This window comes from Nothobranchius furzeri, chromosome 9, assembly GCF_043380555.1.
Source record: "Nothobranchius furzeri strain GRZ-AD chromosome 9, NfurGRZ-RIMD1, whole genome shotgun sequence".
NCBI classification, from domain to species: Eukaryota; Metazoa; Chordata; class Actinopteri; order Cyprinodontiformes; family Nothobranchiidae; genus Nothobranchius; species Nothobranchius furzeri.
In genome coordinates, this window is record NC_091749.1 from 64,952,987 (window position 1) to 64,976,651 (window position 23,665).

Below are 23,665 nucleotides of genomic sequence, written 5' to 3' on the forward strand. Positions count from 1 at the left end.
CCCGTACCTCCTCCCCCCTTCACCTCCCCCTCCAGCTCCAGGCTCGGCCCGGTTCTAGCGGATCGCTCGGGGACGGAGCCGCGCTGAGTGGCTGTCACCTCGGATTGAATTTCAGCGCGGCGGTGGTCGGATTTCTCCCCTGGAGGTCGGGTTGGAAGCGCTCCTGCTCGGTTCTCCCTCTGCTCCTCCTCACTTCCTGCACCCCGCAGAGCCGCACTTTGCCTGGAAGTTTCCTCCCGGCAGGCAGAGCAACCCCAGCGGCCGTGGAGCGTCCGGACCGGTGGAGACATGCAACGGCGTTAGGAGCAAACTGGACCTAAAAGCGAAGCAGGAACAGATCCCGGCTTCACAGGACGCAGGACCACGATCAAGGTAAGCACCCATCTTCTCAGTGGAACATCTCTGCACCTTTCTGGCTGTTTTACAGAGTTTGCAGCACTTCTGTGTTCTGCTGCATCCAGAAGATCCTTATCTCTCTGAAAGGAAGTCGTGTTTACTTGTTTGGATCTGAATCATTTCCGAGTTCTTGACTTAAGGAAAAACAACGATGACAGATAGTTCTTTAAGAACGAAGCAGCAGTTTCAACCAGCAGGGACACAGGGGAGGGAACCAGCTGATTGAAGCTGAATAGGCGCTTTTGCCTGCAGGAGTCCAGCAGGTGGAAACAATGATGAATTCTTGCTCTTTTCCCTGAAGATGAAACTGGACAGAAACCAAAGTAAATGCATCGATTTGATCTCTGAACAGAACAATAAAACATGCAAAGCTGTTTCATTAAAGCTCCCAAAAACCTCTGCAGATTAAACACTTTTATGGGATAATTTGAGTTTTATGGTGAGTGACAAAAATTAAATGCAGAATGAAGAAATCTGTTTGTATCTGAGGATGGACCCCATGTGAGGTCAGAGCTAGTGTGAAGATAGATCCTGAGGTTTTATCTGGTCTGGTTTCGGCCTTGCCCCCTTTTTTGCCCTCAGTCATCCCTAACTCTCAGCCGTTAATCAGCCCAGCTGCTCTCTCCCAATAACCACCTCTCCCTGCAGAGCAGTCTTCATTTATTGGAAGCCCAAGGGTGTTTCTCAATGTCAAGGCGCTTGGCCTTGCGAGGTCAGGCGCAATTACCTACGAGGACACTGTCCTTCCTTGGTCAGAGAAAACAGTTAAATGGAACAGACTTGAATCACGTGACCGCGACTTCCACAGCGGTCACGTGACACGGGAGATAACGTTATATTTTGTACGTGTTAGTTTCAGTATAAATATATAAGTAGCGTTTTACTTTTTAAATTTTGTATATATTTATTAAATAAAAAATATAAGTGAGTTACTACCCGCTAGCCACCGAAGCTACAACTAATAAGCAACTAACCAACCATAGACGACTTCTTTGGATCTAAAAATAACATTTAAAATTATGTGACTTACTTTTAAACTTGAAAATTGTCCCCAAAGTTGCTGCCGGCATCTGAGCCGCCATCCTTTTAAAAAAAAAATACTGCGGTGTATTCTGGGTAACTTTTGACCAAGGCTAGGCTACAAGACACCTCCCGTGTATCCTCGCTCAGCTAGCTAAACGGCTAACAAACGGAGAACACACTCCTCTGTAGAACATGAACATTGGAACACGTCTTGGCGGCTCCCTATGACGTATCTCCGAGGCAACCGGGGCGGGGCCAAGACATCAAGGCCAGGTTCCTTGGCATTGAGAATCACCCTAAGTCTCCTCCCTTTCCATACCATGCCATACCATATCATACCATATCATACCATACCATACCATACCATACCATGCCATACCATACCATGCCATACCATACCATACCATACCATACCATACCATGCCATACCATACCATACCATACCATACCATGCCATGCCATGCCATGCCATACCATACCATACCATACCATACCATATCATACCATACCATACCATACCATACCATGCCATGCCATGCCATACCATACCATACCATACCATACCATACCATGCCATGCCATGCCATACCATACCATACCATACCATACCATACCATATTTATTCATTATAAAGCGCCATGCTGTTACCAAAGTGCTGTACATAAAATAGCCAAATGCTTGAACAAGAAACACAATAAGAACAGGCAAAATACATAAGAACAAAGCATAAATAGTCGGAGATAAAAATTCCTACTAAAAATAATAAAATAGGAGAACAGTTAACAGTACTATCAAAAAATAAAATAATGCGACGAATGATAAAAACATTTCAAATGGAACAAATAAAACCAAATAAGCTACCAGAGGGTGCGAGGTGCCAAAAGTGAGCTACTGAATCATAAAAACGCAATTAAAAAATCAAATCCGGTGCTAGATTTTCATGAAAAGTGTCACGGAGGGAAGGCAATACTAAAGAAGTGCGTTTTCAGGGCCGACTTGAAACTGATAACAGAGGGAGCCAGATGCACAAGGAGGGGCAGAGAGTTCCAGAGTTTTTGGGGCTGCATAAGAGAAGGCTCATGGGTCCCCAACAATGAAAAAATGAATGCAAGTGAACGGGGCTATAAAAGCAAATTTCTAAACCGCTTAGCTCAGGGGTGTCAAACTCAAACTCACACAGGGCCGAAATGAAACTCTGGGACGGAGTCGAGGGCCAAACTTAATATTTTTGAAAAAGTGACGGCAAATTTGCACATTTTCTTTATCAACATATATAGCTTTCCCCACTGAGGAACAATAAAGGGATTTTCTATTCTATTCATCTATCTGTAGCCTTTCCACTTCCTGTTTACTGTAGGTTAAATCTTTTCTCACGGGCCGACAACAAAATAAAAATATAATTTTATCTTAAATGAAAATGCAACATCTCACCTGTTAACTTTCATGTTTTGGAGCAGAAAAAGAGCATAAAACCAACATATTTAAAGCTCAGTTTGCTCCACTGGTTTTCTGTGATGCTCACCTGTTCCAGCCAGATACCTGCATCATGGGGTTGATCTGAGCTGAGGAGGAGACTCCTGTTGTTTTGTTCATCTTCATCATAATAACGACAACATTAGATGACAACAGGTGCTCACATAGGTTTGTGCTGCTGAACATGTCTGAGCAGCTTGACCACGTTGTTGTGTGTCGGGATGGAAACACAACCACAGAGCCGTGCTGGTTTGAGCGTGTCGCTGCTCACTGGAGTTATATATCAGCTCTGTCTGGACATTAGTTGGAAAATGTTCTCTTTCAGTCGTGAACACATTCTGAGCGGCTAGAATCTCCGTTTCTGGGCTTCAACGTCAGAAAATAGCTGAGTGAACTCGGCACTGAGTGAGAGGAGTGTAGTTTGTCCGAGACAGCGGAGCTGCTGACACCGGCAGCAGGTGCTGAAAAAACAAAGGAGGGGGCGCGTCAGCTCCGTGCTGACGCCGCAAAGCATCATGGGAGTTGAAGTCTTTGCAGTAAAATCGGCCAGCGGGCCAGTTTTAATATATTTTTGATATTTATCTCACGGGCCACATAAAAATGCTCCGCGGGCCGCATCTGGCCTTGACTCTGACATATGTGGCTTAGCTTAACGCCCTGAATCACACGTGTTGTTTTTTTAATTTAAATGAAAATAAATGACGTCCTTTGAGATTTGTTAGCTTGTATAAATTTGTAATTAAAACCTCCATTTAATGCTCCTTTTCTCATCCTGGAATAACAATTTGAAGCTCGCTAAACTAACGTCTGGTTAAATGAGGTCTATTTGGTGAGATGAACATTTGTAGTCTATGACCCCCAAATTCCACTACCTCCGCTCCGCCCCCGCCTTCCGCAGCCGCTCGCTTCCGAACTCAATTTTTACTGGTACCCGCTCTACAACGGCTCCGCTCCGGTGCGGAGACCTGAGGTGCGCAAACAAGCATGCGCGGGATTTTCGAGATCTTGCGATACAGTCCGAGCAATAAACGCAGAAGTTAGATCCAAACACCCGTTGTGTGGGAGAAGCATCGAAATGAGCTGTTTAATCTGCCCATCATTTGTGTTGAGAGATCAGCAGTGTTTGGATCAGCAAAGTGTGACTACTTTGATAGTGGAAACTGTATTTATGGCTTACTTTTGTGCATTTAAAGTTCAGCCGCCATTGATAGTTGTTAAAAGTTGTTAAACCTGTGCATATGAAACAAAAAACGCTTTTTGTTTATCGATTTATTGTGAAATAACGGAAGTTGTTCTTGCCCCCTTTCCTGTTGGGCGGTTGTGATTCCTGTCCATTGACTGTGGAGGTGCTCCGGCGTCCGGCAAAAATAGGATTGATTCTATTTTTGCCGGACGCCGGAACAGAGGGCGGCGCACTGCCGCAGCACAGCCGCAGTACGGCCGCAGTAGTGGAACAGCTCTGACTACAACGGGACCGATTTTGCTGCGGAGTTCGTGCCGGAGCGGAGGTAGTGGAATTTGGGGGTAAGTCTTTTCACACAAAACCTAAAATAGCTTTTGCTGCCATTTGAACACTAGCTCAAAATGTTTCTTTCAATTTCACAAACGGGATTAGAAAATATGTTTTATAGCCCCATTGACTTTCATTCATTTTTTAATTTCTGGGGACCCATGGTCTGGTCGTAGATAGGCGTGACTTACCCCTACCCCACACTTTCTTATTATTGTACATTAAATGAGACATCTTGTTACTTTTTCTAATTGTAATAGTTTTATGGTCTATACAAACATGTTCATGAAGTTCCTCTCACATTAAGCGATTTCAGCTGTTTGACAGTTTCAGTACCCTCCAGAATGAGTGGTTTAGTGGTTGGTTTCAGGATCAACACTGACATAAAACGGATTGCGTTTTGGACTGTTAAGAGGGACCTTCATGGCAACACAAACGGATGCAAAAGTTGAGTTTAACAAAATACGTCCCCTTTAAAGGTACAATAAGTATTAATTATTCTGTCTGATATCTCTATCATGTTCGAAGGAAGGTTACAATAAAACAGATTTCCTTCTCAGTTGGCTGGGGGGTTGCCAGTTTCCTCTTTTTAAAAAGGCCAAAGAGGGACGTAGTCTTGCTTTACCATCTGTCCCGGCTCCATACTTTCTATTTCAGAGCCAGTGTTTGCGAAAATATTTGAGCCACGCCTGCCAAACTGGCAGACGTGGGAGCGTCTCGCACAGGACAATTTTGAACCAAGTAGGACAATGTCCTCAGGGATTCACATTTGTAACTGTTCAACGTTGAGTATTGTAGTGACCTCTGGCCTTTACATATTACACATATTTTTATTTAGACAAAAATCTTTTTAAGAAAAAAGGTTTGCGGCCGAGTGTGAAACGGCTGGGATGAGGATCAGCACCTCCAAATCTGGTTCTCAACCGGAAAAGGATGGCTTGCCAACTCCGGGTCGGGAGAGAGGTCCTACCTCAAGTGGAGGAGTTTAAGTATCCCGGGGTCTTGTTCACGAGTGAGGGTAGGAGGGATCGGGAGATCGACAGGAGGATTGGTTCAGACGCTGAGCCGATCTGTCGTGGTGAAGAGGGAGCTGAGCCAGAAAGCCAGGCTCTCGATTTACCGGTCCATCTACGTCCCAATCCTCACCTATGGTCATGAGCTTTGGGTAATGACCGAAAGAATGAGATCGCGGATACAAGCGGCCGAAATGAGTTTCCTCCATAGGGTGGCCGGGCTCAGCCTTAGAGATAGGGTGAGGAGCTCGGACATTCGGGAGGGACTCGGAGTAGAACCGCTGCTCCTCCGGATCGAAAGGAGTCAGTTGAGGTGGTTTGGGCATCTGGTCAGGATGCCTCCTAGACGCCTCCCTGGGGAGGTGTTTCGGGCATGTCCTGCCAGCAGGAGGCCCCCGGGTCGACCCAGGACACGTTGGAGAGGTTACATCTCCAATCTGGTCCGGGAACGCCTTGGGGTCCTGCCGGAGGAGCTGGTGGAGGTGGCCGGGGAGAGGACGGTCTGGAGCTCCCTAGTTGGGATGCTGCCCCCGCGACCCGGACCCTCCCTCTTCACCACGACAGATCGGCTCAGCGTCCGCATCACTGCAGACGCTGAACCAATCCGCCTGTCGATCTCCCGATCCCTCCTACCCTCACTCGTGAACAAGACCCCGAGATACTTAAACTCCTCCACTTGAGGTAGGACCTCTCTCCCGACCCGGAGTTGGCAAGCCACCCTTTTCCGGTCGAGAACCATGGTCTCAGACTTAGAGGTGCTGATCCTCTAAAATGAATATGTAAAAGAAAGATTTTAAACTAAAATCAAGTCATCTAAAAAAAAAAAAACAAGTCCAAGCTGAACATAATAAAGCATTGTATAGCAACAAGGCCATCAAGGGCACCCCAAGAAAATTGCTTCTTTCTCGCCTTTTTATTTAAGTTTAAATGTTCTATGAGGAGGTTCCTCTGCTACATGAACTTTGACCTTCTCTGTTCTCTAACATCTTTATTACAGAGAGGAAACGTTAATTAGAGGTTAGATAGAACAGACTTGATCACGGTAATCACAAACACCTGGATCAGATCCGATCAGATACTCTGTTCTGGATCTGGAACTTTATAAATGTTGTTCATGTCTGCTCAGCGGTGCACGTTCACCTGTCAGTTTAGCAAACCCAAAACTGAAGTTGGTGAAATTTGATTCGACTCGTTATGAAATCACGTTTGGAGTCGCCCCTTCATTTCATCACCTTCCTTCAGCAGACGGTGCTCTTACCCGACGGCCTCCGGTTCGCGCCTTTCTGCCTGTTGAGGCAGAATTTAAGCTCCAGTCAGAGATCAGCTGTAGATTTCTGTTTGTAAAATGATTTTTATTGTGTCTAAAACTGACTGTGAGTCACAGCCGGAGCTCAGCACCTGGTGCCGCTCGTCTGTCAGCATAATTGGTGGCTTGTCGAGTTATTTTTACTTTGATTTTTAGAGACTTTTCACAAAAACATATTTTCTGAGCAAACAACACGACGGCAGTTTGTCTTCTTCAGCAAAGTTCAGTAAAACATTTCAGCTTCACATTTAAACCTATCATTTATACCGATGATGCTAACTAACTGCTTAGAGCTGTACCTAGGCAGGCATAGTGCTAGGATTTAAATAAAACACTTTAAAATAGTTTTGTCCCAAAGTCATGAAGTTATGAGTTAAATGAGACGATTCAATCATTACCCCTCATCAATCATTTTAAAATGATGACAGAATAAATGAAAATACAAAAGAAGCTGCAGAGACTTTGCATTTTATCGCCATCAGAATCAAGCGTAAGCCTTTTTATACCAAAGAGGTTAATCAGATCCTTCAGCCTTTGTTGTCCTTCACTCGTTTAAAAACTCAGAGGAAACTGGTGCCTTTTTCTTTAGAAGAATTTGTAGTTTCATTTCCAATAAATCATTATTCAGTTACAGAAATAGTGCAGCTTCGTTAATGGTTCTCTGTGTATCTGAATGCCTTTTAGTCTTCCTGCACGATTCTTGCATTCCTAGTTTCCAAAGTGATTTTACTGTGAAACCACAGAAAATGTTTCATTTAGCGACTTCGTGTGTGTAGTTCCTGAATTAGAGCCAATATGATAAAATGTTCCACCAGGAATCATAATTTGTGGCGCTGCTGAGGACAGAAACAGCGCGGGGTCCCAGGAAGGATGGGAGTCTTTTCAGGAATGATTTCAGGTGAGATCTGGTGGCCGAGGCGGTGCCAGGATTTGATGGAACTGTGTAATTTCAGACGCTGCATCTCTCATCCGTGACATGAGGGTTGGTGGACTGACATTTACCTAAATGTCAGGTGTAAGCTGACACGTGGGCGGGCCGACTCCTTCACCAACTCGGTTTAATTAATACTTAAGGGTTTAACGAAGCGCAGCTGCTGCCGGAGGACCAATCTTGCTGTCGCTTATCAGAAATATTCACTCAGGTTGCATCAATTTCCTCCTGATTCAGGATCAGTTTGGTCATGTGGAACGAGGTCAGAGGTCAGCTGTTTCAGACCCGATCAGCTGGTTCTGTTTCCATCCTCGGGTGCAGCTTTCTAAGATAGAAGATGGTGAATCCTGCCGCTTCCTGATGAGGATAAAGATGTATTTAGGAGGCCTGCTGATGCCTCGGGAAAGTGGTTGTTTTCCTGCTCCGGGTTTTCCCCCACTCTGATGGAGAACCAGGGAAGGAAGAGACAGGAAGTGTTTGAGCAGGACGCAGCCTTGAGGTCAGTCATCTGAAATAATCAATGTCCAACTTGAGGAAAACCGGATCTAATTTATCCAGTTGTCCCCGATGCTCAGTAAGAGGAGAGCAAGTAAACGAGGAGGAGAGAAAGAAGAGATGAAGACGAGAGGAAGGAGGTTAACGACAAGCTGCCACCCCAGCCTCTCCCCGGTCACCTCCTGCTGCGACTGGCGTCTGTTGAGGGAAAACGCCGATCTTTAATCTCGGCAGAGACTTCTCCGCATGCCCATAGGCTCTGCTGACTGGGATCTGTGGCATCTTTGGTGAGGACGGGAACAATGATGACGACTTCATCAGCTTCTTTTGTTTCCCTAAACGTCTCCCAGGAACACGAAGCTTGTTGATGGATTTGAGTTTCTGACCTGAAGGAAAATGTTGCTGAAGTCCTGGATGTGGAAAATTTCCAGATTGTTGCTGAATAAATTTCATGTTCATGTTTTTATCATAAAATAGTTTTTTTTTCCACTTTTGACTCAAACTTTGGGAGCAAATGAGCAGAAATTGATCCACACCTGAAGCTTGAAGTTTTGTGGAAATCAAAATTAGCATGAAAAGAATGTCTGCAAAAACAAAGCATGCATCCCTAATTATTTCAGGCCGCTATGTAAATGTTAAAGGTGCATTATGTAGAAATGAAGTAAAAAAAAAGAAATCCTGTGGTAAAACTTGGTTACTGCAACCACTTTAAACAACACTGGAGCGTTATGCCAGCCGTCATCAAATTACAGTTGTGGGTGCTGCAGTATTAGCTCGCAGGAGACCCCCCCCCCCCCATCCGCCACACTCACTGATGGTAAACAGTAGCTACAGTTGTGGTCAGAAGTTTACATACACTTGTAAAAAATATAATATAATGGCTCTACTGAGTGTCCCGTCATTTATAAAACTCTGATTTTTCTCTGATAGAGTGATTGGAACAGATACTTCTTTGTCACAAAAAACATTCATGAAGTTTGGTTCTTTAATGTCTTTATTATGGGTTAACAGAGAAAAGTGATCACATTTGCTGGGTCACAAATATACATACAGCAGTGCTAATATTTGGTTACATGTCCCTTAGCCAGTTTCACTTCAATTAGGCACTTTTGGTAGCCATCCACAAGCTTCTGGCAAGCTTCTGGTTGAATCTTTGACCACTCCTCTTGACAGAATTGGTGAAGTTCAGTTAAATTTGATGGCTTTCTGACATGGACTTGTTTCTTCAGCACTGTCCACATGTTTTCAATGGGGTTTAAGTCAGGACTTTGGGAAGGCCATTCTAAAACCCTTATTCTAGCCTGATTTAGCCATTCCTTTACCACTTTTGATGTGTGTTTGGGGTCATTGTCCTGTTGGAACACCCAACTGCGCCCAAGACCCAACCTTCGTGCTGATGATTTGAGGTTATGTTGAAGAATGTGAAGGTAATCCTCCTTCTTCATTATCCCATTTACTCTCTGTAAAGCACCAGTTCCATTGGCAGCACAACAGCCCTACAGCATAATATTCCCACCTCCATGCTTGACTGTAGGCATGGTGTTCTTGGGGTTAAAGGCCTCACCTTTTCTCCTCCAAACATATTGCTGGGCATTGTGGCCAGAAAGCTTGATTTTTGTTTCGTCTGACCACAGAACTTTCCTCCAGAAGGTCTTATCTTTGTCCATGTGATCAGCAGCAAACTTCAGTCGAGCCTTAAGGTGCCGCTTTTGGAGCAAGGGCTTCCTTCTTGCACGGCAGCCTCTCAGTCCATGGAGATGCAAAACACGTTTGACTGTGGACAATGACACCTGTGTTCCAGCAGCTTCTAATTCTTGGCAGATCTGCTTTTTGGTGATTCTTGGTTCACTCTTTACCCTCCTGACCAATTTTCTCTCAGCAGCAGGTGATAGCTTGCGTTTTCTTCCTGATCTTGGCAGTGATGAAACAGTGCCATGCACCTTATACTTACAAACAATTGTTTGCACTGTTGCTCTTGGGACCTGCAGCTGCTTTGAAATGGCCCCAAGTGACTTTCCTGACTTGTTCAAGTCAATAATTCGCTTTTTCAGATCCATGCTGAGCTCCTTTGACTTTCCCATTGTAGCGTTTGTGGGCGTTTGTATCCAATGAGCCCTTTTTACCTGGCCTAAGAGAAGTCAACAGCTGTAGTCACTCATAATCACTCACAAGAAGTTAAGAGGCCATGCTATGAAGCTCAGTTCACTGACACGTTTCTAAGTCACCAAAATTGCTAGTTCATGTTGCTGTATGTATATTTGTGACCCAGCAAATGTGATCACTTTTCTCTGTTAACCATAATAAAGACATTAAAGAACCAAACTTCATGAATGTTTTTTGTGACAAAGAAGTATCTGTTCCAATCACTCTATCAGAGAAAAATCAGAGTTTTAGAAATAACGGGACACTCAGTAGAGCCATTATATTATATTTTTTACAAGTGTATGTAAACTTCTGACCACAACTGTACGTCCCTCCTTCCTTTGTTTTGAAAGGAGAAAACTGACAACCCAGCAGCCAGCTGGATGTGAAATGTGTTTCAGTATAACCTTCCTTCCAAAATGACTGAAACATTGGACTCTTTAGAGATTTTCTCACTGTAAAATTCTCACTATATTCTTACACACTGCACCTTTAAACTTTGTTTCCTGTAGCTAACAGTTGTGATGTAATTACACAGTTTCTGTCTTATTCAACAGAACAAACCTGCTCACAACCGAACCAGGAAGATCAGCTTTGATCTCCACATCTGGATGCTTCCAACCATCAATTTAACAATCAGATCTTTTAACGTCTAACTGTGACATCTTCAGTGTTTTTAAGTGAAACAAGTTCAGGTTTAGCTGTAAATTAAGGAACAATTGAACTGGAATAGAAGCACATTTCCCCTGCTGTAGCCTCCCCTTTACCCACTGCTTGTTCGTTTTAGGGTTAATTGTTTGCTTTTAAATAGAGATGCAATGATTCTGGTCTTGATGGCAGTTCTTCTGCAGAATACAATTGAAGGAGCAATATGTAATCATTTTACTGTGAAGTAATCGCATAACAGTCTAATGTCTCAATCATGTTGCAAGGAAAGTTCCATTCAAACAGATTTCCTTGTCAGCTGGCTGGGTGGTGGCCAGTTTTTCTGTTTTTAGAAAAGCTGAGCCGGGATGTAGTTATTGTTAACAATTCGTGAGCCTGCAGGGTCGTTGAGTCTGCTCCAGCTAGCGCTGCAGCACCGGCATTTGTAATTTGACAACGGCTGTCAAAAAGCTCCAGCGTTGTGGACAGAATGTTAGCCTGTAAAACGTTCAGCCCTGATATTTCTCGTACCCCTATTAAGCCACGGCATCTTTTTGTTTTACTTTAATAGCAGGGAATGGAAGGCTAGAGGCTAACATCGAGCTAACAATGCTAATGGTGAATTAGCAACAAATGGTTTGCTCTAAAGAACATTTTTCAATTACCAATAACTCAATATAACAGTGACATGTATTAATCAACTTTCTGTGTATGACTGGTCTTCACTTGTCATCTAGAATCTTCTGGCGCTGACCCATAACTGGCAGTGGCAATGAAACTCATGGAACGGGAAAGAGAGAACCACTCGTTTGTTGTGAGACATGGGCTGCAGTACCCACATTTGACCACAGGATGTCATTCTTACTTCATGCAAATCTGCAAAGCAAACTGGCAACCTGATTCCGGAACCAGCATTGCCAGAGTAAGCGAGAGAGCACTAAACACCAGTCGCCATTTTCTATGTCCAACCATCTTTTGTTTCCCACAACTTCAAATGCACTTTTCTTTTTAGGACTCTGGTAGTTTGTCCTAAAGTTGAAGCGGTAGCAGCCGGCTGTTTCTCCTTCTCTGACATTATTTGTATTTTTATTCATTATTTTTTAAAATATTTTATTTACTTAGGATTTCCTTATAACATACAAAAAAAACCAGTGAACAAGCAAACAAACAGTGGCTCAGACACATGCCAGTCAAATAATAAGCTGCTGAGCAGAGACGGAGAGAGAGGTCATTGATGCAGGAATTAATACATCAGACTACAGAGATTTAATCTCTTCTAAATATGTGAGGAATGGAGTCCAAGTGTTGGTAAACATTCTCATTGAACACTTTCTCAGGGATCTGAGTCTGTCCATTTGTATCAGGGACAGCATATCGGCGATCCATCCTTGAAAGCTGGCAGCAGTAGAAGACTTCCATTCTTTAAAAATTAAGCGTTTGGCGGCAGCCATTTCCAGTTCCAGAGGTCCCAGCATAGATGCAGGGAGGTTCTTGACTGTCTTTGAGATGCCAAAAATGGCAGGTCCCACATCCGGATGAAGAGGTTTCTTATAGGCCTTAGAGTACCAGTCAAATGTTTTGCACCAAAAATTTGCTAGCAAAGCGCAGGACTTCTCTGACATTACTGAGTGGAGAACCTCACACACCAGTGGTGTTCTGTTGCAAAATGCACACGCGTGTAATGAGTGGAGGACATGGTATATACGGAAGTTCGGTGGTCTAGTAAGACAGACAACCGGATGGTCCAATCCTTGGTTCTGGACAGAGCTGTGCTAATGGCTGAGGTTTTTGGACAAATGCAAGAGAACCACTTCATTTTTTTTATATCCACTAAAGCTTGCTTGTTTTGCAGATTTGCCACGGTAAAGATTGGATAAAGCCATTCATCAACGGTATCCAGGCTGTGGTCTCAGCTGTAGATGGCCATCTATAATAATGCTTTAGACAATTCATTAGCAGTACAAGGGTTCTTAACACCAATTAGTGGGAAAGCATGCAAATGATGTTTGATGTTCTGCATCGCTGCCAGAATTAGATGGAATTAACATTTTACAGTTAAACCTGTTAAAGGTGGTTTCCTGGTGCGTGACTTTGAAAAGCCTTCAGGAGGTTTTCTGTTCTCTAATGGACGCTTTGATCGTTGGATAGAGTTACAAGTAAAACGTGTTTTAACAGAAAGTAGATAAAACTTTGTTTTCAGCTTTTTTTTTTTTGGTTTTCTTCACACCTGAGACTTTGATCGGGCCAAAGGCAGCAGAGAAGTTTCTGGAGCTTCTGATAAAAACACTGTCAGACAGAGATCAGGGCAAAGCTGTGCATCGTTTCTAAGGCTCAGTGTTTTCAGAGCAAAATGGTGTCAGTGATTGGAAAATGGCCCAGAAGAGACCCTCAGTCAAGAGGCATGCTTCCTTTGTCAGGAGTAGAAATTGACTGGGAGATAAGACGTCCTGGATCCTCTCAGCGGTTGTCTCCATACAAATTCAGCCCTTTGAGGACTTTACACAGACGTCAGCTTATAGCTACTGCCTCGGCAGTGAGCGATGTTACTGATCAGCACCAAAAGTACCCAGTGTAACATTAATAACAGTAAAAGTTTTCTTTTGTCCAAGTACAACATAGTTTAATCCATTCGGAGGATGAGAGGAGCTGCCTGATGTAAAACGGGCGTTCAATCATCGGTTTTTTACAGCGCTCTGTGAGACAACAAAGCCTCACAAATTACGTTGTTTTGGGGGATTCCGCCATGTTTTTGGGTGTTAGGAGTTCAGTTCCTGAAAATGGCCCGGAGGACGGCCTGTTCAGCCAGCCCGGTGAAGTCGGACACTTGCATGCTGGGAAGTTCTGGTAAAGTGTATTTCTGTTAAAACGTTGTTTTCTCCATCCTTCCATCCATCCATCCATCCAATTTCATCCGCTTCTCCGGAGTCAGGTTGCAGGGGCAGACTTCCCTCTTCCCAGCCACTTGGGCCAGCTCCTCCGGGGAAATCCCAAGGCGTTCCCTGGCCAGCCGAGACACATAGTCCCTCCAGCGTGTCCTGGGTCTTCCTTTAGGCCTCCTCCCGGTTGGACGTGCTCGGAAAACGTCACCAGGGAGGCGTCCAGGAGGCATCCTGACCAGATGCCCGAGCCACCTCAACTGGCTCCTCTCGATGTGGAGGAGCAGCGAATCTACTCCGAGCCCCTCCCGGATGACCGAGCTTCTCACCCTATCTCTAAAGGAGAGCCCAGCCACTCTTCGGAGAAAACTCATTTCGGCCGCTTGTATCCGCGATCTCGTTCTTTCTGTCACTACCCAAAGCTCATGACCATAGGTGAAGGTAGGATCGTAGATCGACCGGTAAATCGAGAGCTTCACCTTCTGACTCAGCTCTCTCTTCACCACGACAGATCGGTATAATGCCCGCATCACTGCAGATGCAGCACCAATCTGCCTATCGATCTCACGCTCCAGTTTTCCCTCACTCGTGAACAAGACCCCGAGATACTTAAACTCCTCCACTTGGGGCAGGACCTCATCCCTGACCCGGAGAAGGCCTTCTACCCTTTTCCGTTTTCTAAATATGGCCACATAATCCTGGAGCTGAGATTGATGCTGAGCCATTCAGAAATATCATTTTTAGCTTGCTGATGCAGTCTGAGTAAACCTCACTCCAAAAATCTAATAATGACCTTTGACCCTGACCCCCAGCTGAGTGGGAAGGTAAGGGTGGAACACTAGTCCAGTGGATTTTGTGAAACAGCGTTTGTTTAGGCTGTGCTAACACGTCGACCTGAAGTGTAAGAATACACATGATGATCGCTTACACTCACACTCATCAGGGAAGCAGCAGATAGCAGGAGCAGCGCCTAACTAGAAAGTCTGGATGTAAATTAATATCAACATAAACTTTAGTTTTCATCTTGTGATTTGTATGGACATCATCGATATTTAAAAACATTCATGATATCGTCCTGCTCCGCTCTGGAGGACATTCGACATGCCTTCGGTTCTCTTCTGGACCTGCATGTAACCTGGTGCCTCTGTGGCTTTAGACATGTGGAAGGATGACCTTTAACCTTTCACAGATAGGGAGTACTATGGTTTGTTGTATTCACTTCAGTTTAAACAAAATGATATGATGTGTTTTACTTCCAACCCAGTATGCAGAAGTATTCAAATTTTTTGTTTACCCCCCCATACACACACACACACACACACACACACACACACGCACACGCATGCACACGCACACACACACACACCTTGTACTTGTTTTTGTTTTAACTCGTCCTCTGAACCTCATGTATGAATACAGCTGCAGTGCTTTGAGATGGGGAGCAGAACAGCTGACAGATTTTTATTCCATCTTTAATCTTCAGCAGCTTGCTTGTTTGTCCTTCCTCCTCCTCTTCCTCCGCCTCTTCCTCCTCCTCCTCCTCCTAAAAGGTCTGACTGTGTGAGCAGGCAGTGGCTCACGCAGCAGGATCACCATGTAATCGGGTTGCGTTGAACATTGTAACTGTACAGGAAGCTCATCGTGGATTCACTCAGATTCTTGGTTAAATCGTCGCTGCTGTGAATGATTCAGCTTTTATGGACCTGCTTTTTTTTTTGTTTGTTTGTTTTTTTTAGAAGTTCGAAACGAATCCAGATTCTGAGGTTCTTCCTCTCTGGAGAGAATCAGTCACAGTGCTTGTCTCAGAACAATTACAACCACAAGATCCTGGAATCAGAGATCTTTCATAGATTTCCTGTCACAGACTTGGGGTGTGTGTATATGTGTGTGTGCGTGCGTGTGTGTGTGTGTGTGTGTGTGTGTGTGTGTGTGTGTGTGTGTGTGTGTGTGTGTAATGATAGTAAATACTGATGCTTTGTGTTTAACTAGTTTTATAATCATAAGCTTAATGCATGAATAAGTCAGCAGTTTAAGCTAGTTAGATAAAAACCTGCTTAAATGGTTAATAAAACAAGTTTAGCAGAATAAAACAAGCCTTTTGGCTGAGATACTTTTTATTTGCCGGCTGCACTTTTCACTGTACGAATAAAATATTTAAGTTGTTAATATTTCACCACAGAAGCATGCAGAAGAGTGGATTTACTGTAGACATTTCTGTTTCCTTCCTCCCCTCTCAGGGAGCTGGGCTGAAACTGTGGGACCTCCTCCTTCTCAGAGCTTTGCTCCTCTGGATGTTATGGCTGAAATGGTACGTAGGCTCCCTTAATGGCTAAAAGTGCTGCTGAAACTGAGCAGGTGGAGAGAAATGGATGAATGTTTTGGGAGTGGTGGCTTCTGCTGAGCTGGAAACCGGTTTATGTTCATAACTAGTTTAATACAAGATGAATAAACTCAGTGGGCTTGAACAAATAAAAACACTTCATAAACACCTAAATGTAACAAATATGTAAAATCGCCTGCTGAAAACATAAAATAACATAAACCTGACAGCTTTGTAGAAAAGGTCTTTCAGTTGAGATGCATGATTCTGATTCTGGGTGCCGATACCGGTTTCTGATTCTTGCACAGATCTGACCCGCCGGTACCGGTTCATCTCAAAACCTATAATGAACTTTTCTGATTAACTTTAAATTCATGAGTCTGAAAGTTAAAAGACATCCAGAGATAAGGTATGAGTCAGAACTAAGCCAAGATTTTTTTCCTGGTCCATGGTGTTAAAGATTCTGTTTTTGATGGAGGAACTTGAACGCATCATGTTGGAAACTCCTCTTCTTGCTGCTGTGAACTGAAAGAAAAAAATTTTGTTTTGGTTTTTATATTTAGAGGCAGCAGCAGGTTTTCTGCTGTTAGCATTTAGCATTTAGCTTTTAGCTTTTCGGGTTGTCACAAGTCTCTGTGGGACTTGTTATCAGTCAACTGAAACATAAAGACTCTTGCACTGAAGCTGGTATCTCTGGGTTGCAGAAAAACATTTTTCAATAGGAAATGTTCTCAATTTGAGTCTCTGGGCTTCCCTCTAAAATTGCTGGATCTTTAAACATGTTTAATGAAATTTCCTGTCGAAGTAGTTGCAGAGTTGTTGCTGGAGTCTGGAACGCCTCGTAGTTTTGCTTCTGAATCAAAGTGGGAAGTGTAAGACGGCCTTGTTGGGGTCGAGAGTAAAACGAAACAAGCAAATCTCAAAGTTCTCTTCCCCATGCAACCTGTTCCCCATGTGACTTGATCCCAATGCAAACTGGTCCCCATGTGACCTAATTCCCGTGTGAATTGATCCCAATGCAACCTGATCCCCATGTGGCCTAGTCCCCATACGACCTGGTCCCATGTGACCTGGCCCCCATACAACCTGGTGCCCATGTGACCTGGTTCCTATGTGACCTGGTCTCCATGTGATCTGGTATCCATGCAACCTGGTCCCCATGTGACTTGATTCCCATGTAACTTGCTCCCCATGTGACTTCATCCCCATGAGACCTGGTCCCCATGTGACTTGATTTCAATGTGACTTTATTCCAATACGACCTGGTCCCCATGCCAACTGGTCCCCATGCAACTTGATTCCCATGTGACTTGATCCCCATGTGACCTGATTCCCATGTGAATTGATCCCAATGCAAACTGGTTCCCATGTGACTTGATTCCAATGCAACATGATCCCCATGTGGCCTAGTCCCCATACGACCTGGTCCCATGTGACCTGGTCCCCCGTACAACCTGGTGCCCATGTGACCTGGTTCCTATGCGACCTGGTCCCATGTGACCTGGTCTCCATGCAACCTGGTCCCCATGTGATCTGGTCTCCATGCAACTTGATTCCCATGTGACTTGATCCCCATGTGACCTGGTCCCCATGTGAATTGATCCCAATGCAAACTGGTCCCCATGTGACTTGATTCCAATGCAACATGATCCCCATGTGGCCTAGTCCCCATACGACCTGGTCCCTATGCGACCTGGTCCCATGTGACCTGGTCTCCATACAACCTGGTCCCCATGTGATCTGGTCTCCATGCAACCTGGTCCCCATGCAACTTGATTCCCATATAACTTAATCCCCATGTGACCTGATTCCCATGTGAATTGATCCCAATGCAAACTGGTCCCATGTGAACTGGTCCCCATGTGACTTGATTCCAATGCAACATGATCCCCATGTGACCTGATCCCCATGTGACTTAATCCCCATGCAACTTGGTCCCCATGTGACTGGCCATGTGACTTGATCCCGAGACCTGGTCCCCATGTGACTTGATTTCTATGTGACTTTATTCCGATACGACCTGGTCCCCCTGCCAACTGGTCCCCATGCAACTTGATTCCCATGTGACTTGATCCCCATGTGACCTGATCCCCATGAGACCTGGTCCCATGTGACTTGCCATGTGACTTGATCTCCATGAGACCTGGTCCCCATGTGACCTGGTCTCATGTAACCTGGTCCCGATGAGACCTGGTCCCCACATGACCTGGTCATCTTTAAGACTCCTGTCGGTCTGGTTCTGGATGAGCTCTGCAGAAAAACTCAACTTCAGAGCTCACTGCATGGACATTTTTTTTGAGATTGTCATGCAAACATTCTAATTGCAATAACATGAATTATTTGTAGTTATTCTTAAAGATTTTCCAAGCTCTACTTTATTGCATCTGCATCTGGTTTCATCACTTTATCCAATAAAAGCTCATCGAGAGGAGTGAAGATTTCTCTCAGCAGGATCTCTCTTTTACTGACATTCAGCTTTCTTGCTGACGGGTCAATAACAGGTCAATAAATCCACACCTTTGTGTGAACCGGGCCTCAGCGTGCTCGCCACAGTAACACCTGGATCTGATGTGTGAATAGGCAGAAGTCCCTGCAGCCTCTTTGGTGAATCAGGCGAGTCATTTCTGAATGGTAACCCTGAAGCAGAAAGGCAGCGCCCGACGAACCGGAGGAAGGAATCCGAGTTGATGCTGAATGTTCGGCTGCTGCGATGCTTCATGTGCTTCAGGGAGGATGGAAAGATCCTCCAAAGGTTTCTCAGTTTGTGTGAAAACATTGATGTTTTCTTGGCAGCTGCAGGAGCTTTAATAAAGGTTTAACTTGTGACTCACAGATGCTGGAAGATTAAAGTCAAACATCAGGTTTTAGAATCGGAGTGGAAGCCGAGGTTTGATCCTTTTGTATTTTCTCTTCCATCAGAACAAATTGGTATAAATGGGAATTATTCTGGCTCCAGCCTCGTGTTACGGTCGCTCTGCCGCATCATCCGACCACTCACCAACCGTGTGATTGCCCCTGATTGAACGTGTATTTGCTGAATAGTGTTTATTCTATCTGTTCATATTGCGTTCTGTAGATTTGTGTCGTTCATCTCATGCAGCTCCATTGATTGTCCCCCTGCCGCTCTGAATGACATTGATTGGACACTTTTTCCACTTGTCTCGTCTTCCTACTGTTTTCATCAGCAGCTAAAAGACGGCGCTGAAACAGATTCGCCAGCGCCGCGGACACCCTGTTGTCCTCCGTTTCTGTTTAATATTTGGCTCTCTGTTCTCGAGTCGTAACCATTGGATGTGTGATAAACACAATCAGTGTTTCTGTTAAAACTGGACTCATTTAGTCCACACAGATGGCTGCTTGCACGGGTGACACGAGTGTGCAAAGTCTGTTAGGAGGATGACAGTTTGACTGATTTCAGAATAAAATTCAGACATGAAAAAACTCTGAGGTGTGTGTGTGTGTGTGTGTGTGTCAAGTGAACAAATCTGGCAAAGAATACAGAGAATACAGTTATGAGATTAACAGAAAGGATAGAAAGTAAAGATGCTCTGAGAAAGATCCGAACCCATTTCCCCGTTCCACTACTAAGACGGAAGGTTTAGGATCCACCTCGAAAGGAACTCTCTTCCTTTTAGAGAAAGTCGGAGTATTCTGAGAAATCCCACACAGTCACTCAGAGGCAAACTGCTCAGAGGGACCAAAAACCTTCTTAGTGAGAGCCAAACGCTCCACCGTCGTACGACACGGATCCTTATGCTGGATCAATATGAAAGGAGCGATCTTTGAAAATCATATTTGCTGCTTTAGTCAACAACCGTCTGCAATTTGAAATGATAAAATTATACTTGACATCATAACAGAATATGGTACACTAAGGTACAGAAAAATATCACACAAGATTATGCAAAACAATGAAGAATGATCTGATGCAGTACGAGAAAACTTCCAGTAGAAAAATCCAGAACCACCTCACCTGGTTCCATCTGATGTGGAGGGGCAGCAGCTCCTCCTGGATGTTTAGCTCCTCCCCCTCTCTGAGGATAAACCTGGCCGCCCCGCAGAGGAAACTTCTTGGCCAGTTCAGTCCCATCCAGAGGGTGCGAGGGGGGCGTACCCATAATGCATTGTTGCCTCTCCTGAAAATATGTATTTTGAAGCGTATCAAAATATCAAATATATTATTACACACACACACACACACACACACACACACACACACACACACACACACACACACACACACACACACACACACACACACACACACACACACACACACGATACATAATGTTAGAACAACTATAAAAATTATGTGTATCACAATAATAGGTTAAATTATGGAACAGCTTAGAAAAAGAAAGTAAAGTAAGTACAAATATAAACCTGTTTAAAACAAATTAAAAGGCATTTTCTAAATAAGTATAGAGAAGAAAATAGATGATTTATTTTGTTTGTCCTTTATTCTAAAGAAAAATTAGTTTGTGTATGAATTGTCAAAAGATATGTGTTTTTTTGTTTTTTCCTTTATGGTTTGGTTGTGTGGGTGATCTGTACTATTTGTTGTTTTAATGTGGTTTTGTGTTAAGTTTGGTATACTAATATTAAGTATAAATAAGGGATGATATGTATAAGAGGGGTAGGGACATTAAGTCGTCTTCAGCCTACTCCTTTTCAAGCAGAGAAGAAGGATGAAAATTTCAAATAATGCATGTTTGTTTGAAATTAAAAAACTACTACTACTACTTTATTGGGTACACCTGTCCAACTGCTCGTTAACACAAATTATTGATCAGCCAATTACATGGTAGCAACTCAATGCATTTAGGCATGTTGACATGGTCAAGACGATCCGCTGCAGTTCAAACTGAGCTTCAGAATCCTGAAGAAAGATGATTTATGGGACTTTGAACGTGGCATGATTGTTGGTGCCCGACGGGCTGGTCTGAGTATTTCAGAAACTGCTGATCTTGGATGTTGCTCACGTTCTGAAATTAGCATTAAATGTTCAAGATAAAGACGCTGGCGTCCGTCATCATTTTAGAAGCCTTTATTCCACTTCAACGGTTTCATGCATTGTGATAACTATAATACACGGTGTCCAAAGACAAGTTCCCACCTGGATTTAGCAAAACCAGCTGGTATAGTCCAACATGGCAGAGGCTCAGGGAGTATGAGACATGATGGAGGATCCTCCACAGAACCCAGACCTGAATTCAGTTGAGAATCTTTAGAATGATTCTCGAGTGCTTCGACTGTTAATGCAGTTCTAGATGGAGACAAATTCTACCACGGCTCATTGAAGCGATGCTACAGGTAAAGTGTGCTGTAATCAAAGCTAAAGGCTAACACATGCTGCTACTAAAGACCAACCTGCTAATGTAAATGTGTCACCAGCAGCAATCTAAATGTAACAGATAAGAATTGGAATCGGACCTGCTAACGAACCTCCTCCAGGGTCTGAGGGTCACCCTTAGTTTGAGACCCCCTCCTCATGGAAAGGAGCGAGCAGAGGGCTTCGTCGATCGTCGCAGCTAACCAATAGCAACCCCACAACACAGCGGAACACATTTGGTCCTGCGTTGTTTGTGGAGAGAACACATCATTGTTGTTTTTTTACTATCAGTTTTGTTAATAAAGGCAGCAGAAGATTCCGGGACAAACTTCAACCCCAGAAACAGGAGCGCCAGAGCTTTTCCCCCACTGAAATCCACTCTCAGAGCATTAATTCACACTAGAGACCTTGAATTTTTTAACCTGACGGATGGACGGTTGTATGCAATGAGAAGACAAGATCTTTCTGTTTCTTTACATATAAATTCTCTTCTCTATACAAGGATTTCCATGTTTTAGGTCAAACTCGATCCATCTAATCTCAAATATACGGCTCTCTCGTGCTGCTTGAATGAAGTTGTTGACTGTTTGCCTGCAGAGGATCTTTCGGAATGTGCACCAAACCGTGGAGTGGAGCCGATCTCATCTACGTGGAAACAAACCAGGAAAGAGGCAATAAATGGAACGTTTCCTGCCTCCTCATTAGAAAACCCAGTTTGAGAACCTTGCAGAAGAACGTTGACCTTATGCAACTGGCCGATGATGTTAAAGCAGAATTATTCTGCTCAATTAGGGAAACAAAAATATACTTAGACAAAGTCTGAGCACTGAAACCTGCTGAAGTTGAGGAGTGAATATTAGCTAAATTCTTCTGAAGATTAAACAGAAAAAGTGGTTTAAACCAAAGTGACTGTTGTCATGACTAGAATCTGATGAAGCAAAAACCAAAACCACATGACAGGAGCTCGTCCTGGTGTGTTATTTGTGGTAGTCAGTAGTAGTCACGTTGCTGTCCTCCAATCAGAGGTGAGATGTCCAAATATCGGGAAACAAGAATCCAAAATCCACAGACATAAATATGTAGACTCCCCGATGGGTCTCTGTTCACCCCAGTGGATTCATTTCTACTGAGGAAGGCGCTTGTCTAACTACAAATCACATCAAGCTTTTTCACTAAATCGGACACATGGTATGGGATGATAGTTATAATTTAAATATAATTAAACAAAATAAATTAAAATATAAAATCCCATCAGGTAGGCTAGAAAAGTCAGTAGTAATCCCACATGATCTGTTTTCAACAGCAGGCTGCTTGTTGCAACGGTGGGCTGTACAAAAACAGGCATAGTTGCCCACTCTTGGATAGTGAGGAGGCCCATCCAATATGGCGGCAATGCTGCTATGTTCTCCAGCACCCATCTACGTGTCCATGTCTATGCCAAACCCTGCCGTCTGAACTCAGCTGTGACGTGGGTCACTGGTAGCTCCTAGAAAATAAGCACTAATGCACTTTGTTCCCCTGAGTACAATTTACAAGGCATTCATTCCTACTAGAGACTACTGCTAATATATTGTTTAAATGAAAGTACGACGCCTTTAAAATATGTTAATACAAGAAGGCAGAGCCGGGAAGTGCTGAACAAGCTGAGCGCTTTGGTTTAAATGGCAAACAAGAAGATAAAAGTGCAGAAGAAGAGCTAGTAAAACATTTTAAAGAGAAAAACAGGTCAGCATTTAAACATTTTCAACATTTGTTATCACTATTGAAGCCATCATCAACATTGCATTTGTTGCTCCTCTTCAGGTGAAAACACACCTGGAATACTATAGCATGACTCATCAAAATAAGAGCTTAAGCTGACGACCAGAAACCTACAGAAAAGTCAATCTGCAGGGCCCTCTATAACGTGTTGCATGTTCTGTGATCAACTTTCCAAAGTTTTCCACCATAAACGCAGCTGACATCACTCTTATGCAGTAAAGAAGCATAAATGTGTTTTTATATTAACATTTAGCGATGTGGACACAAACCGATTAAACTTGATTCTATTTGATCACGTGAAGAAAAACATGGCCGACAGCAGCTCATCACTGACTAATGGAGGAACAGTTTTGATGTGTGATTCCGCACCTGTGTGTTTTGCCTTTGTTCTGTCATATTTGTGTGCTGGATTTAAAAATGCAAGCTGAGTTTAGCAAACAGG

The 23,665-nt window shown here is 43.8% G+C and overlaps 1 protein-coding gene across 3 annotated transcripts in view; it reads left to right on the forward strand.

Annotated features, from left to right (window-relative positions):
- The window catches only part of LOC107381573 (SH3 and multiple ankyrin repeat domains protein 2), a 269,418-nt gene continuing 245,753 nt past the window's right edge, over positions 1–23,665 (forward strand). The window contains exons 1-2 of one of the 3 annotated variants that reach the window (XM_070555052.1): positions 1–372; positions 16,048–16,118. In XM_070555052.1, coding sequence (XP_070411153.1) covers positions 16,107–16,118 — 12 coding nt within the window. In that variant the 5' untranslated portion in view covers positions 1–372; positions 16,048–16,106. The remainder of the gene's footprint in view (positions 373–16,047; positions 16,119–23,665) is intronic. The other 2 variants (XM_070555053.1, XM_070555054.1) reach the window with 2 other exon arrangements.